A 16,768-nucleotide genomic window follows, 5' to 3' on the forward strand; every position below is an offset into this window, starting at 1 on the left:
TGGGGAAATTCTGAACCCAAGTTTACAATTCACTTTAAAGCAACTAGTCATATGGTTAGAGTGCTTAACAAATGCTTTTTGGTAATAATTATAACATAAAGTGTTTCCTTTCCAGAGTACGGTCCCTAAACGGAAGGTCCAGGAACTGAGAGACTGTGGAGAGCCATGTCTTACGCTTTAATACACACGTGACCAACCAGGGATCTGGTTAAAATGTGAATTATGATCCTGCCGGTCAGGGTGGGTCTGAAATTCCCCTTTCTGTCAAGAACTGAAGAGATGCTGATACCATAGGCTACTGGTTTGGTCACTGAGCAGTCAGGTGGTGAGGATGAGTGGACAAGCCCCCTAGTTCATGTAGAGAGCCCAGGACACATGTTTCAGATGAAATCCCCAGTGCCAACACAAGGCAGCTACAAGACAGAGCCAGGGAAAATGCAGGCAAGCGTGCGTTTGCTAAAGTGCTGAACAGGAACGTCTGTATCAAACTGTAAATTCCCTAAGAAAGGCAAAGACCTTCTTATTAATCTGCAGGTCTCGGGCTCAGTGTAGCTCCTTGTACTTGCACTTGGTGCTAAGTAAGGGTTTGTTGCGTGAACACACACATAAGTGAAGGACAGAGGAATGACAGAGCTCATAGTGATAGAGAGACTTCCTCCTAAATTCTCAGTAGGCTACACCTGCTTTTTGAACTTGGTTCTTACTTGGAATGACTGATTCAATAGTTACCCAGACCTCACTTCTGCTTCTCTCACCTGCCACCAAATCCCCCGTGGAGGTTTCCTCAGCGATCTCTATGACCTCAGACATATCCGAGCTATCCTGGCTGGTGGAACCTGTCAGCCCATGGATGTTGTCCAAGGTAATGTCATCCTCGTAGCTTTCTCCCACCAGGTGGATCATGGTCTCCTCGTATTGGTTGTTGATCACTGACAAGTGGATGGTGCCTGTCATTCTCCCAATCTTATTGGAGTGGAAACACACATCGAATTCAGCTGTGTCTCCAGGAGAGACAACCAGGGAGGCTGTGTGGGCTTTTTTGACTGTAAAGCGAAGGTGGAAGTTATTATTTAGAATCAGCTTAAAAGAATTCATCTTCCAGAAGACCAGGGCTAGAAGGAAAAGAGCCCCTTAGAGGGAACGAGCTTTGGCCACTGGTGACGTGACAGAGCACCAACTGTGGCTAGGCCTTGAGGGGACCCTGGCCATCCAGGTGCTGAGGCCCATCACCCTACAGAGGCACCTGTGCTCTACTTGCCTTTTTCATTCGGTTTGTTTTCTTCAATGATGTAGATGTAGGAGGTGGTGGGTCTCCCTTTCAGAGAGAAGACTCCTAGTTGGTCCCGCAGGTCCACATGCAGCTGGCAGGAGGAAAGTCGGGTTGAGTGTTGAGCTTACAAGCTGCTCATGAACACTGAGTCTGGGTTGTGATATCGGGCTGTGTTTGGGGGCAAGAATCTCCAAAATTATACATAGCATTCACTTTTTAATTTTTATTTTCTCTTTTTGCATGAGTATGTGTGTGTGTTCTCATGTATGTGAGGTGTGCATGCATATTCATATGTGTGCGTGTGTTCTCATGTATGTGAGGTGTGCATTCATATTCATATGTGTGCGGGTGTTCTCATGTGTGTCGAGGTGTGCATTCATATTCATATGTGCGCATGTGTTCTCATGTGTGTGAGGTGTGCATTCATATTCATGTGTGCATGTGTTCTCATGTGTGTGAAGTGTGCATTCATATTCACACGTGTGCATGTGTTCTCATGTATGTGAAGTGTCCATTCATATTCACATGTGTGCATGTGTTCTCATGTATGTGAAGTGTCCATTCATATTCACATGTGTGCGTGTGTTCTCATGTATGTGATGTGTGCATTCATATTCATATGTGTGCGTGTGTTCTTGTGTGTGGAGGTGTGCATTCATATTCATGTGTGTGCGTGTGTTCTTGTGTGTGGAGGTGTGCATTCATATTCATATGTGTGCGTGTGTTCTCGTGTGTCGAGGTGTGCATTCATATTGACAGACAGCATGCCTTCCTCAGTTGTTCCCTTCTTTATGTATAAGCCCGGTTCCTTGCTGCACCCAGAGGTCACTGATTGTGGCTAGTCTAGCTAGTCAGTTTGCCGTGGGGAGCCCCAGTTGCTGCCTCTTGAGGGCTGGGATGACAGGTGACTGTCACCCCCTATCCTGCTTTTACACGTGGGTTCTGGGGGTCTGTATTCTGTTCTTTGTACCTGTGTGGTAAGTGCTCGCCCTACTGAACCACAGCCCTAGTGCTAGGATTCATGGTTTTGAGTCTTGAGGGATAGATGCAATAAACGTTAGGCCTGGATAGGGGGAAAAATGAGCATTCAGCATCCCTTAGTATCCGAGTTAGGAAACTGGAAGCCCAAGGCTGATTTGTGACTTTCCAGACCACACAATTGCACGGCGTCAAAGTGGGGTTGCCAGTGCTTCTGTTATACAGAGAGGCAGTGGGAAAGGGTATTCCAGACGAATTAAATTTAAAGGAATGCCCATAATTCTATGAAGCATTGCAAAACTGTTATTTCCCAGAAGCTTGCATTTCCAAGGTGCTATGCATTTGCTAGGGTCATGGTGAACATCTTAACGAGATGAGAGGCAAAACAAAATGGGCCTCTGACCAACTTCAGGAAAACAAGTGGTTTCTGGTCCATTGGAAAGCAGATAGGGGTAAAGCCAGACATTTGATTTTAGGTAAGAGAAAGCAGACATTTTTTACTAGGTAGCAATGCTGATTATAAAATAAAATAAAATAAAATAAAAAAGCGTCTCAAAGAAGGAAGGAACAGAGCACGGCATCAAAACAAAAGATTATATATTTAGAAATAACTCTAATAAGAAACTAAATGGAGTGGGTACCGAGATGGCTGAATTGATCCCAGGGACCCATAGGGTCGAAGGACTCCTGCGGTTAGCCTCTGGCCTCCACATTCTCATGTATGCACTTACACACAAAACAATAAGTAAATGTAAAGGAGGGGAAACTATGTGGATGTATTTTATTGTGTATGCAGGTGTTTGCCTGCATGTATGTCTGTGCAGCATGTAAGTGCCACTGCTCTTAACCACTGCACCGTGTCTGCAGCTCCTTCTAATGAGATCTTTAAAGGGACGTCACAAAATGGTTCTTATGCTCATATATGAGCTGATAGACAAAAATTCTTAAGACAAGCTAAAAAAAAAAACAAACCCAACAAAACAAAAACCAATCTCTCTCCCCTCCAAAAAAAAAAATCAGAAACAGAAACAAACAAAAAAACCAAACCAGGTAGTGGGTGGCAGGACCATCCTGAACTAGACTATGAACAGTGGTTTTCAAACTTTCACAGAGGTTGCCTAAGACCATTGGAAAACAGATATTTAGATTACAGTTCATAGCAGTGGTAAAATTACAGTTATGAAGTTGCAATGAATATAGTCTTATGGTTGGGGGTTACCACAACATGAGGAACTATATTTAGGGGTTGCAGCATTGGGAAGGTTGAGAACCGCTCTAGGATATTTATACAGTCACCATAGTGAAAACCATGCGGGGTAGTATCACCATAATGTTCTCTCTCACCATGGGTCTAGAATCAACAGAACCAAGGACTGTGACCTGAAACCTCAGAAACTGTGAGGCAAAGTAAAACAGTGTGGTCTGACTAACATGTCACCCCATGTGACCTCCCCCCCCCCGGGGGTGTCACCCTCAACTTTTACCTGGGCAGGGATGGTACCATTGTTCTTAAGGATGAGAGGCAGTTTCTCTGAATGGCCAAGGAGAAGTCTCTTAAACAGGAGCAAGGGGTTTCCATGTTGGTTATACAGAGTTGGTCGAATGACAGTCACTCGAGGGAGGGTCCCCTCACCAATAATGTCAAACATAAGACCTCGGTTCCTGGTCAGGTTGCTGCAGGGGACAGTAAGAGCAAGGTGGCTGAAACCAACCTGGCAGGGACACTTTCCTACACAGCACATTATGCTGCCATCTTGCCTCAGGAGAGGGACTAGCTGGTTACCTGGGCAAGCCTTCCAGAGTAGCCTCGAAGATGCACTGGTAGGTCTGCATGGCCTGTGGTGTGAACAGCACTGTGGCAAAGGCATGTGAGCGGCTCCCAATACACATCTTGTTGGGTTCCACATCAAAGATGTCCGTGATGCGGGCGGTCGTCTTGGAGGGGGGGGGCGACACCAGATAGAGTTAGGTACTTTGAATTTCTCCCGGGGCTCACTGCTGAACCTTCTGCCCTGCTGTGAACACTCACTTCTCTAAGCCCACACTAGACAAGCTTAATTACCTCTGGAGTCATGGGCCCTGGACAGAGTGGCTCAGAGTCTGGGGACTTAGCCCTAAGCAACATCTGGTTGCACATGGCTAGACCAGTTAGCCAAACATTCTCACCATCACCCTATGTTGACCCTAGCCAACTAAATTAATATAACTAATGTGGAGCTGAGCTGGGAGCTGGGTGAAGGTGCTGGCATTATGATGCGTTTTGATCTGGGCCTGAGGTCTCCGACTCAACTGCCATGATGCCTGCATCATTTGAGATGAGCTGGGTGAGTTCCTGTTCCTCCTAACACCCAGTGCCTTGGCTAGCACTTCCTCCATTAGCACTCAGCCTGCTGCTGTCCAGTGAGTGGTTTTTGAACTGGATTCCCAGCGTGGCTTTGAAAGGACTTCCTTGTTCTTCTGAGTACTGGGCAGAGCACAATGCAGCCGACCCCTCTTGTTCTTTAGTTGAAGCGTGGGAAGGTTTTCCCTAAGGGATTCCCGCCACGTCTCATACTGGAGAGGAGGAGAATGTAGGATGTCCCCAAGCCCACTGTTGAAGAACTTCTCATACTTTTTTGTACAGAATGAGGGGCAGGCACCCCCACCACTCCCAGTGCTCTACAACATGGCTGGAGAAGAATGACGATGTCACCAGTGCTTGAAGGATTAGATGACCTTCCTAACTCGCTCAGATGACAGTCTTCCAGGAATGCACACAGCTGTGGGCTGAGGCCAACCCTGGGGACCTCCACCAGCCCCATCAGCCATGAACAGTGTGAGGTCTGGGGCATGACCGCATGAGCCCAGACTGCACCTTGTTCTGGTAAAGCTAAGTAGAATTTGAAGCATTTACTGGAAACTCGGGGTAGCAGCAACCTGTGGATTCAGTCCTTCCCTGTGTGTGTGCTATCTCTGAATGCTTTCTTCTTCTGTGAGGAAAATGGCTTGAGTATTATCTGACCCAGAAGGAGGGGGCAGTTTTAAGCCTAACAGATCTCTGAAATGGGTACTCGTTATTTAATATGAACAAAGTTTGGCTTTGCTCGTAGCTGTATATTCCCAGGATGTGGAGTAGAGGACACATTTAGCTTTCTTGATCCCCAGTTCTCTAACTATAAAGCAGGAAGAAACAACCAAGTCTGCAAGAGCTGAGAACATGAAACAATAGATAGAAAATCATTTAGCACAGTGCCTGTCAGGAGGGCCTCAGTGCACATTCTCTGTTCCATCTTACACCCATTGTCTGGCACCTTCCAGATCTCCCTGACCGGAAGAATGGGAGAGTTGAGGCTAATTTGCCTGAAGCTTATCACTGGCTTCCCTTCAGTGCCTGTATATATCAGCTAGACAGTGAGTTCAGCTGGACAGACAAATGAGTGGCCTATCAGTTTTGTAACAGTTTAGTACAAAGGTATGCACAGGACACACACACACACACACACACACACACACACACACACACACACAGAGAGAGAGAGAGAGAGAGAGAGGAGAGAGAGAGAGAGAGAGAGAGAGAGAGAGAGAGAGAGAGAGAGAAAGTGAGTCAGAGTCCATGGCTTAAGGGAAACGGCCTTGTTACCTCACAGAGCTTCTAAGAGGGCCCCAAGAACCTCATGGTTCTCACCTGGGTCCAGGGGCTCTAGTGCAGGGCCTTCCCAGAGCAGCCTCCCTGGCTTTATACCAACCGTAGAGGGCCATGGCCACTGGGAGCCTCCTACCTTGCTGGAGAGGGGCTTGACGACAATGTTGATGTCACAGGCGATCTTTCCCACGTTGCTGATCTTGAACCGAGCCTTGGCCTGATGACCCACCAGGACATTGCAGAAGATGAACTTATTTTCATCCTCCACGTATAGCCCCCCACTCTGTATGGTCTGTTGGATGTGGTACAGGTTAGGGCTGGTACAGATCTGGTGTTCCTCAAATATCAGGACACTGTTGTCGGTCACAAAAGCTAAAAAATGGAGGGAAGAACATGAGACTGGCTGCCTGTCAGGCCAGTTTAAAATATTGTATTTATATATTATTTTATTTTCCTCTGTCTGTCTGTCTGTCTGTCTGTCTGTCTGTCTGTCTGTCTGTCTGCTCTCTCTCTCTCTCTCTCTCTCTCTCTCTCTCTCTCTCTGTGTGTGTGTGTGTGTGTGTGTGTGTGTGTGTGTGTGTAAATGTAAAAATGTAGTTGGTGGAATTCAGAGGACAAGTTTCAGGAGCCTTTTCTTTGCCAACATGCGGATTCTGTGGACTGTACTCAGGTCATTAGGTCTGGTGGCAAGCACTCTTACCTTAGGAAACCATCTTGCCAGTCCAGGATATCTGGATTTTGACCAAGGAGAATGACAAGGCTGGGGCTACAACTTAATGATAGAACACTTGCCTGGCATACAAAAGGCAAGTTCTTGGGTTCTATCCCTTTCATTGGAAATACAAACAAACAATAATAGTAGAAAGCAAGAGTCGTGGAGGACAGATGGGGAAACCCACACACTGGGATGTAAGTGATGGGACAAAATCTATTGGCTTCCTCTTTCATACTATCCGTTCTGGTTGGCCCATCTCTATTGGCCTTTTCCTTCCATTGGTAAAGAACGGTGAGAACCAAGGCCTGGAGTGGACTTTAGGGAGTTAAAGGAGTTGGCTTATAACTGTCTGAGGCTCTAGGGGGTTTATAGCCAAAGCTTTACCTGAGCTCTTGCTGGGTTCAACAGTCAGCAAGCTGAGTCAGTGAGCATTGCTCTGTGAATATGCTGTCCATAAGGAGTGGCCCGAGGATGCATACGCCATGTTCCTCAGGCCTGGGCCACTTCCCATGCCAGCTCATTCCTCAGAACACCACTCACTGGGGAATCCAGGAGCAGACCCAGGAAGGCTAGGCACGCGGGGAAGCAGCCGCTTCCTACATGTGCTAAGGCTTTAAGGACAAATATAGCTGAAGACCCCGGAAGAGGTTCTAAGTTTCCAGGTGAAGCAGCCCAGCCTTGTCTGCTGGACATCTTGAGAGGGTTTTTTTTTTCTGGAATGGGGAGGGGCTGGCAAATGCCTGTCTTTTAGGGGTGTTGGCCGATCCATGTTGCAGTACCTGGCAGACACGCTTCAGCAAGCAGAGTGTAAGGAATGCCACCAGGATTTTCTCTAGGGTCTCGGTCAGAGATATCGATGGCCAGAAACTCTTCACACCGTCCCACAGGGTCAGCCACACACTCAACGGTGACAACTTGCTGTCCTCCAGAAGGGACAGAGCCAAATCCTGGGTATACGGTGAACATGCCATGGGAGAAGCGGGCCTGCAGGACAAAGGTGGGGAGGGCAGAGTCTGAGACTTTCCAAGAGAGCCAATGGGATGGGGAAATAGTGGCACTTCTCTCTCTTCTCTCTCTTCTCTCTCTCTCTCTCTCTCTCTCTCTCTCTCTCTCTCTCTGTCTCCCCCTCTCTCCTCTCTCCTCCCCTCTCTCTCCTCTCTCCCTCCTCTCTCTCCTTCTCCCTCTCCTCCCTCTCCTCTCTCTCCTCTCTCTCTCTCTCTCTCTCTCTCTCTCTCTCTCTCTCTCTCTCTCTCTCTCCTCGGAGGGTCGTGTTTTCTGTGTGCTTCCTTCGAATGGAGCCAAGGGCTCAAGGAAATAGGTGACGTTTGCATTATATAATACTTACCTAGATGGCGAAGTCTCAAGGCAGTGGGGTGGGGTGGAGAAAGGGACAGTGTTTGAGATGAGGGGCTTCAAATAAGACACTATGGGTTTGAGTGATAATGGCCCCAAGGGCTCACATATTTGAATGAATGCTTGGTTCCCACTTGGTAGAACTGTTGTGGGGAGGGAAGAATTAGGAGGTGTGACCTTGTGGGAGGAGGTGTGTCACTGGAGGCAGGCTTTACAGTTTCAAAAGCCTGCACCAAGCCCAGTCTCACTGTTCACCTGCTGCCTGTGGAGCAGGATGGAGTGATCACAGCTACTGGTCCGGTGTCATGCCTGCCTGTCTGCCACCACGCTTCCTGCTATGATGGTTATGGACTAGCCCCTTTGGGGCTGTAAGCCAGTCCCCCAATTCAGCGTTTTCTTCTATAAGCTGCCTTGGTCATGGTGCCTCTTCACAGCAATAGAATAGCGACGGACAATCTGGGGGTTGAACTCAGTCCTTAAAATATATTATCTGGCTTTCGAAAAATGATTTAAGTCTCAGTTTGTGTACCTGTGTAAATGTTGCTTGCACAATGCATGATTGGAGGGTTAAACGAGAGAATAACCATGAGGGCCATTCTATAGCATGTAGAGCAGACTGAGAGAGTACCTGTGAGGCGCATTCTATAGCGTGTTGCATAGAAACAGTGCTAAAAAGAAGAGGATGTCATTATAAGAGGAGCCCTCACATGTCCCCGCAGACCCCAGCTCTCCTTGTCCCACATGTAGTTCTCAAGATAAGCGCAGCATACAGTTGGCATACAACGTCCCATGCGAGAGAAAGCTTGCCTTGGATAGGCGAGTCTGTCCTCACATTTCTAGATGTTCTGTAGTGCTTTAGTTCAGAGACCCAAGCTGCTTTTCCTTTCCTTTCCTTTCCTTTCCTTTCCTTTCCTTTCCTTTCCTTTCCTTTCCTTTCCTTTCCTTTCCTTTCCTTTCTTTTTTTGAGTATTTTAAAAGTTTATTTAGCAAAAAGTTTCTACGTCACAGTTAAGCAGGCTCTTTGGGGAGGGATGTGGATGTCTCTGCTGAGTAGACTTTGTTTAGACTTTTCCCAAGGCTTCTAACATGATGATGCTGATGCTGTGTCCTTTGTTTAGACTCTTCCCAGGCTTCTAACATGATGATGCTGATGCTGTGTCCTTATATGACCAATGCTATTCTATTCCCACTAGTTGCCACCTCCACACCCTCATCAATCACAGGATTCAAGGGATCAAAGCCCCGTACTATTCCTGGTACGTGTCTGCAACCATTTAGCTTTAATGATAACTTCTTGTCCATAAATTTCTTTAGTTCGGGAGTGTGGGCCAGGCTCATGGCGACTCCTCAGTGGACTTGGCATGAGGGTGAAAGGCTTGTTTTAGTTTTTCAAAATGGGGTTTCTCTGTGTAGCCTTGGCTGTCCAGGACTCTCTTTGTAGACCAGGCTAGCCTTGAACTCACAGAGATCCGCCTACCTCTGCCTCCCCGAGTACTGGGATTACAGGCGTGCTCCACCACGCCTGGCTGAGACCCGAGTTTCCTCAGGGCTATAAAACCCAGAGCAGAATGTGTTTGTAGTTGGCAGCGTGAGGTGGGCATGCACATGTGAGCCTCCTTGGGCAGCTTCTGTGGTCTTGGAGGATAAGACCCTGCATGCGTTAAGCTGTTGCTTCTTTGTTGTGTGAGAGATGCTTTGCATGACCTGGGCTGTGAGTGCCCTGTCTCACTGGACCCATGCCGTGGTAGCTGGATCTCCTGCTAGATCTAGGTACCTCAGCAGGGGCTGGGGAAGGCCCTAGAATACCCCTTCAGCTGTGACATCAGGGCGTGATGTTGGGGAGGTGCTTGTAATCCTACCCTGGGACTGACAACCGATGCACAGCACTCCCCTGCACAGAGAAGGACCTCGGAGCGGTCTTCCACCACACAGAGAACGCATACTCCTTGCTCTTAGGCTCATTCCTACTTCTCCTCACAGTCATGAAGCTCCCCAGTGGTAGGCAAACTGATTTCCAATATCTTGGTTGAGGCCTCTGCTGTGCATTGTGGGAATTTAGCACAGGAGCTGGGTACGGGTATGGGACAACTTCAAACCGAATTCTGCCATTCTTCCCCTTGGGGATGCACTTTTCTTACTTAACCCCACTCTCACCCCCCCCCCCAGATCTCTTCTGATGTGTTCCATAGTACTACTGCATTGGGGCATAATTTAGTCTGCATGGGAGGTTCTTTTCTTTTCTTTTTAAAAAAGATTTATTTATTTATTATTATGTATACAGTGCTCTGCCTGCATGTACACTTGCAGGCCAGAAGAGGGTGTCTCATCACATAGTACATGGTTGTGAGCCACCATGTGGTTGCTGGGAATTGAACTCAGGACCTCTGGAATAGTGCTCTAACCTCTGAGCCATCTCTCCAGCCCTGCATGAGAGTTTCTAGGGACTCAACTGAGTTACTACCAACTGAAAATCTGCCATGACCTAGGAGCTGTACTGAACCCCAGAGAGTCCCAGATAAGTCATCTAGACAAACTTTTCTCCAGACATCTGTTTCCTCTAAACAAATGATTTTTTTTCAAGATAGGGTTTCTCTGTGTAAAAGCCCTCGCTGGCCTGGCCTGTCTTTGTAGACCAGGCTAGCCTCTAACTCACAGTGATCCGCCTGCTTCTGTCTCCCAAGTGCTGGGATTAAAGGCATGAGCCACCATACCCGGCTAACAAATAATTCTTGATTTAAAAAATGTATAAGGAATTAAGGCAGTAGGGATTCAATGAAGGTTTCAAAGCAAGAGAGGAGACCCAAATGAAGGATTGTCATACCTCAGCTCAAAAGGAGAGGATTTCAAATATGAGTCAATATCCTTGCCACAGAGGCATCAAATTCTAAGGCTGCAGAGATGGCTTGGTGGTCAGGGTCATGGGCTACTCTAGCAGAGAACCTGAGTTTGGGTCTCAGAATCTACCTTAGGTGGTTCACAACCGCCTTGTGGTGGTCTGAGAGAAAATGGCCCTCATAGGCTCATACGGAGTGGCATTATTAGGGGTGTGGCCTTGTTGGAGGAAGCACATCACTGGGAGTGGGCTTTGGGGTCTCAGAAGCTCAAGCCAGGCCCCAGTGGCTCACTGTCTCTTCCTGCTGCCTGTCAATCAAGACGTAGAGCTCTCAGCTCCTCCTCCAGCACCATGTCTGCCTGCGCGCCACCATGCTTCCCGCTATGATGAGAATGGACTAACCCTCTGCACAGTAAGCCAGCTCTAATTAAATGCTTTCCTTTGTAAGAGTTGCCATGGACATGGTGTCTCTTCACAGCAACTCAACCCTAACTAAGATATGCCTACAACTGCGACTCCAGGGGACCTGATGCCCTCTCTGCTTCATCAGCATGTGCACTTATGTGCACCGATCTACACTCATACACGAAGTTTAAAAAAAAATTCTCTTACACTAAAGAAGTGTTCGCTGTGTTTCTGTGAGCAAGGAGGGATTCTCACCTGGTTTGCTATGTTCACGTCTTTCTGGACTGTGTCTGAGAACTTGGCCGTTTTGGTAGCTGCAGACTTGAAGAGGCTCTCGCTGTCTCGGGTTCTTGTGTGCCTTATGTGGCTGGCCCTGAGCAGAGAAGCAATGGTACAGCCTCAGGTTTTGGTGGGGACATGAGACACTACCTGCCTGCTTGAGGCCCTGGGGGGGGGGGTAGGAGAGGGCTTTTCTTTGTCCAGGAGGCATCATAGTGGCAGTGTAGCTTTGTACTCACTGATTAAATTCACTGAACAGTTACAAGGAAGTGACATGGGGCATAAATCATAAGGACTTTGAAATTTACTTTAAGCAAGGTCTATGTGTTAAGGCTTTGTCTCAAGGATGACACTGTTGGGAAGGTCTTAGTTCACTGATATTCCTTTGAAGGAGATTGGCCCCATCTTTTCCTTCTCTCTCTTGCTTTCTGATCTGAGGGGACCAGTTTCTCTCCGTGTTGTTTGCACTGGCCATAAAATACTGCCTTGCTTTGGATCCAACTGACCATGGTTTGGACTTCTGCAACTAGGAGCCCAAACAACCCTTTTCTCCTTGTGAATTTATTACCTATGTTCTCCTGTTACAGTGATGGAAATCTGGCTAATGATAGCAATAGATAACAACAAAACATACAAAAAGCAAGTGAACTAATAGGCCTGGCGCCAGTCCTCTAATTTCAGCTTCCTGGAGAAGCTGAAGCAGGGGGATTGCGAATTGGAAGCTTGTCTGTGTGGCAAAGCAAGTTCTAGGTCAATCTTGACAATTTAATTAGACTTCATCTTAAAAGATAAATAAATAAAAATCAGGGTGTTGCTGAAGCTTACATAGAGTGTCCAGCTCATCCCTCAGCACCAGGCTCAGGAAGCAAGACCCTAAGTATTTGCATTCACAGCAAAGCACCATTTTAGAAACTAGATATAGAAAGTCTTTTACTTGGGGCTGTAGAGATGGCTCAGGGGTCAAGAGCACTGGCTCCTCTTCCAGAGAACCTGGGTTCAGTTCCCAGCACCTACGAGGCAGCTCACAACTGTCTGTAACTCCAGTTCCAAGGAATCTGACCCCTTCACACTGACATACATACAGGCAATGCACATTAAGTAAATAAATCTTAAAAAAATAAGGTCTTTTACCTAGTTTTATTTTATACACGAAATAATACATTTTGTCTCCATTATTTACATTTATGATGTATATACAGGCTAGTATAAATAGTAGCTAGATACAGGCTTTGGAACTTCACTTGACTTGAAACCAGTGTACCCAATGGTTAGTTTTTTTCAGAGAATACAGTATGTAGAATGTGCAGTTGTATTTAAGGTACATCAAAAATATTTTGAAAACCTTATGTATGCACTTGTTTGATGACCATAACACACCCGAGGTTCAATTCCCTTGTGTGTTTTGCATGAGTTAGTTCATACTGAAGTGAAAAACAAATAAACAAATTTAAAAATATTTAGCCAGGTGCAGCGGTGCACTCCTGTAATCCCAGCAGTTTGGGAGGCAGAGGCAGGCAGGTCTCTGAGCTTGAGGCCAGCCTGATCTGCAAAGTGAGTCCAGGACAGCCAAGTCTACACAGAGAAACCCTGCCTTTAAAAACAAAAATATTGTTTTAAATTTTATGTGCACAAGTGTTTTGCTTGCATGCATGTATGTGTATCATGTGCACGCATGATAGTCATGGATGCCAGAAGAGATTTTAGATTTGGAACTGGAGTTGCATACAGCTGTGAGCCACCATGTGGGTGCTAGAGACTGAACCCAGGTCCTCTGCAAGAACAGCAAGTGCTTTTAGCCACTGAAACATATCTTCAGCCTCCAAATTAAAATAAATTAAGATACAAAGAAAAAAATCACTAGACATATTACTAAGTCATTATGAAAAGAAATTGTGAGGAGGTTCAAATTAAAATTGGAAGAAAGATTTTAGGCACTTTAACCCCAAATTTCTTAATATGTTCAAACATATTAGTATATGTATATACTATATATACATATGCCTAATTCTCTACAGTATAGAGAATTAGAGATAAAACCCACAAAACCATTATAAGCAACGTGAGGAGTAGGCCTGTATTAAAACACCTAGAAAGTTAAAAAAAAAATCAAGGTGGATGCGTCTTGAGAATTGGTCAACCCATCTTTAAAATTTGTTTCCAATCAATGGGAGCCAAGAAAACTGAAAAGATTTGTAATTTTTGGTCTCTTGATAGGAGACACCCATTGAAGAACAGAATATTGCCACTGTAACTGCTACTGCTGAGGCAGCAGAGGTGACCAGGGTTCTCCACAGGGCGAAGGCAGGGGTGGTGCTTGCTGGGATGAAGGCGTCATTCTGCTTTCTCTTGCCTGCATCTCAGGGTACCCTTTGCTAACCCTAAAGTGAAGCGTGGCTTAAGTCTTGTCTTGAGTTAGTTTCCTTTTGTAATCATCCCTCAGTACCTTCAGAATGAAAAAGAGGGCAATGACTTACTGGTGAGTCTTTTAGCACACCAGAAACACTAGGACAGAACCCAAAATATCTGTCTGTCTGTCTACCTACCTTCACCAGAAACACTAGGACAGAATATAAAATCCAAAATATCTCTTCTCTTCTCTCTGTCTGTCTGCCTCTCTTTGTCTCTCTGTCTCTCTCCCTCCCTCTCCCTCCCTCTCCCTTCCTTCCTTCCTCCATCCATCCTTCCATTCATTTTTGAGAGCCTCAAGTAGCCCAGGCTGGCCTAGAACTTGCAAGGAAGCCAAGGATGACAGAGAATTCTTCATCCTCTGCCTCTGTTTTCTGAGTGCTGGAATTACAGGCACGCACACATCTGCACACATCCAGAAGACTTTACATTTGTTCAGTTAAAACCTATCTTATGTTTGATGGCAGCTAGAAAATGCCTGAAATCTGATCAGGAAATGTTTCAGAACCAACCCTTACTGGTGCTTTCCCGCATAAACTTTCACGAGATGGTTCTAAACCTGCAAGGGGACAGGGTCAATTTAGCTAGGTAAAGTGTGTCATAGCTCTTCGTAGAGTATAAGGCGCCAAGTCAATAGCTTGTCTTACATCTTCTTTTGATGAATTTGACTCTCCCCTGTCAGCCTGTAGAGGGCATATCTGAAGTCGGTTATGCCTTGGTTTTCTATGGTCAAGGTGGTGCTCTTCCTGGTACCGTAGATCAAAGCCCCGAAATTGATGATTGAGGAGGGGCTGATGGTGAATTTGGAGTACACAGCATTCACAGAAAACTTGATTGGGATGCTGGCAATGATCTCACTTTCTGTGAGACTGGGATCAATAATCTAGAAAAGGAAGAAGGTTTGGGAAGATATTAGCCAGTGGTATAGCTGTAGAATTCCCATTAGGGTCTTCTTGCCTGCTTTCATGACTGACACCTTCATGGAGGTGTGGCTGACCTTTGACCCATAGGACACATGCAGCCAAAGAGAGTTATGAGTTTGCCCCAACATAAAACTATAAGCTTACTTGAGATATGAAATAAAAAATAAATTTGTTCTTTGAGAATGTCCTACGTGTCCACAATTTATTTCAGTTACATTCATCTACCACTTCCTCCTCCAGCTCCTTTCAGACCTCCATCCACTTCCTAACTTCATGTTGTCTCTCTGTTTTAAATAACCCTTTGACTCCAGTTAGTGCTGGTCACATACATATGGGTGTGGGGCTATGCACTGTAGCATGGTCAATCAACCGAAAGTCGGACCTTGAAGAAAACTGACTCTCCCTCCCCTAGCAGCCATCAATTGTCAATAGGACCTCAGTTAGGGGTGGAGCGTATCTGCCCTTCCCTGCTCCCTGATGGAATATTGGGTTGGGTTGGTTTTGTGCAGGCAACCCTACCTGCTGTGCATTCATAACGGACTGAACAGAGACTTCTCAAGAGAAGAAACACAAACGGCTGAGAAATATTTTAAAGAGTGTTCAACAGCTTTGGCTCCCAGGGAAATGGAAACTAAAAGTATTTTGAGGTTTTTGTCTTACCTTAGTCAGAGTGGTTAAGGTCGGAAAACCAAAACAGAATAACACAGGCCACAAAACAAAAAACAAAACCCCAATGAACAAGTGACAACAAACATTGGTAAAGATATAGGAAGGAGGGGCCCGCATAGCTGTTGGTGGGAGTGCAAACTAGTGTGGCCACTCTGGAAATGAGTGGATGTCCTCAAAAGGCTGGTAATCGATCTACGATAGGGCCCAGCTGTGTCACTCCTGGCCATGCACTCGATGGGTTCTCTATCTGCTAGAGCTACAAGCTCATCTGTGTTCAGTGCTGCTCTAGTCACGATAGCCAGGAAACGGAACCAGCCTAGATGTCCTTCAGTTGATGAATGGACAATGAAAATGTACATATACATGATGGACTTTTATCCTTCTATAAAGGAAATGAAATTTGCAGGTAAATGGATGGAACTGGAAGAAAATCATACTGAGTAAGATCATGCAGGTCCAGAAAGACAAATGTCATATACCCACTCGTGGAGATTTTTGTAGGATTTTTATATTGCAGCTTGACAAGGTTTTTGAGTGTGAGAGGATGATGTCATGCTATAGTGTCAAAGGTTGGACATTTATCCATTGTCTTCTTGCCTATTTTCATGGTGGAGAAGAAGAGACTCTCTTTCCTCCACTCTCCATCTTACTGAATAAATAAGAGTATTAGCAGACACTGACAGAGCGTTTCTACCAGCCAAATGTCAACATGTGGCAACCACGTGTGCTGCTTTAAGCTCTACTTGGGTTTTCATCAGACACAGATCCCTTGGTTCTTATGCATCTCAAAACCTTGGGGGCAGTTTCCCACCTCTCCTTCTGTTTCTGGTGACTCTCTGCACACCTCCGTCCTGACCTACCTGTGCCTGTCAGTTAGGACTGAACTCTGGTGCCGTTTCTTTGGTTGCCACCCAGGCTATCCTGCCTTCACCCCCTCTTTGCACCAGGATGCCTACAGTCCTGCCATCCAGTCAGCCTGCTCCTCTGAGCTTTCTTACCTGGCATCGCAGAACGGGATGGTACTCAATCTTCACTTCCTTTCTTGCTCGGAAGTGTACCTGGACACTTGTGGGCTTATCTGTTGGGATCAGTGACCCCCTTTTGGGTATGACTGAGATCATGGAATTTAAATTTGCTGGAAAAATCCCTAAGGAGTCCACAGAGAAGCTGGAAGACAATGATAAAGAATCCATTTCAACCATTGTCCAGGGAACCCGTGATGCCACAGAGGACAGTTTCATCTGTTGAGGGTATGCCTGTCTCTGCCCTAGGTAGCCATCATGCCAAGCAAAATCCACTATGCCTTTTTCTGTGT

General features: G+C 46.2%; 1 protein-coding gene across 3 annotated transcripts in view; it reads right to left on the reverse strand.

Annotated features, from left to right (window-relative positions):
* The window catches only part of HYDIN (HYDIN axonemal central pair apparatus protein), a 346,689-nt gene that overhangs the window by 40,980 nt on the left and 288,941 nt on the right, over nt 1–16,768 (reverse strand). For all 3 annotated transcript variants that reach the window (XM_084757699.1, XM_084757700.1, XM_084757698.1), the window contains 9 exons: nt 16,452–16,620; nt 14,509–14,744; nt 11,432–11,549; nt 7,365–7,569; nt 6,007–6,242; nt 4,032–4,183; nt 3,733–3,922; nt 1,259–1,361; nt 756–1,043 (listed from right to left, as the gene is read on the reverse strand). In XM_084757699.1, coding sequence (XP_084613825.1) covers nt 756–1,043; nt 1,259–1,361; nt 3,733–3,922; nt 4,032–4,183; nt 6,007–6,242; nt 7,365–7,569; nt 11,432–11,549; nt 14,509–14,744; nt 16,452–16,620 — 1,697 coding nt within the window. The remainder of the gene's footprint in view (nt 1–755; nt 1,044–1,258; nt 1,362–3,732; nt 3,923–4,031; nt 4,184–6,006; nt 6,243–7,364; nt 7,570–11,431; nt 11,550–14,508; nt 14,745–16,451; nt 16,621–16,768) is intronic.

The sequence above is a fragment of the Acomys minous genome, assembly GCF_964271855.1.
Source record: "Acomys minous genome assembly, chromosome: 14".
Taxonomy (NCBI): domain Eukaryota; kingdom Metazoa; phylum Chordata; class Mammalia; order Rodentia; family Muridae; genus Acomys; species Acomys minous.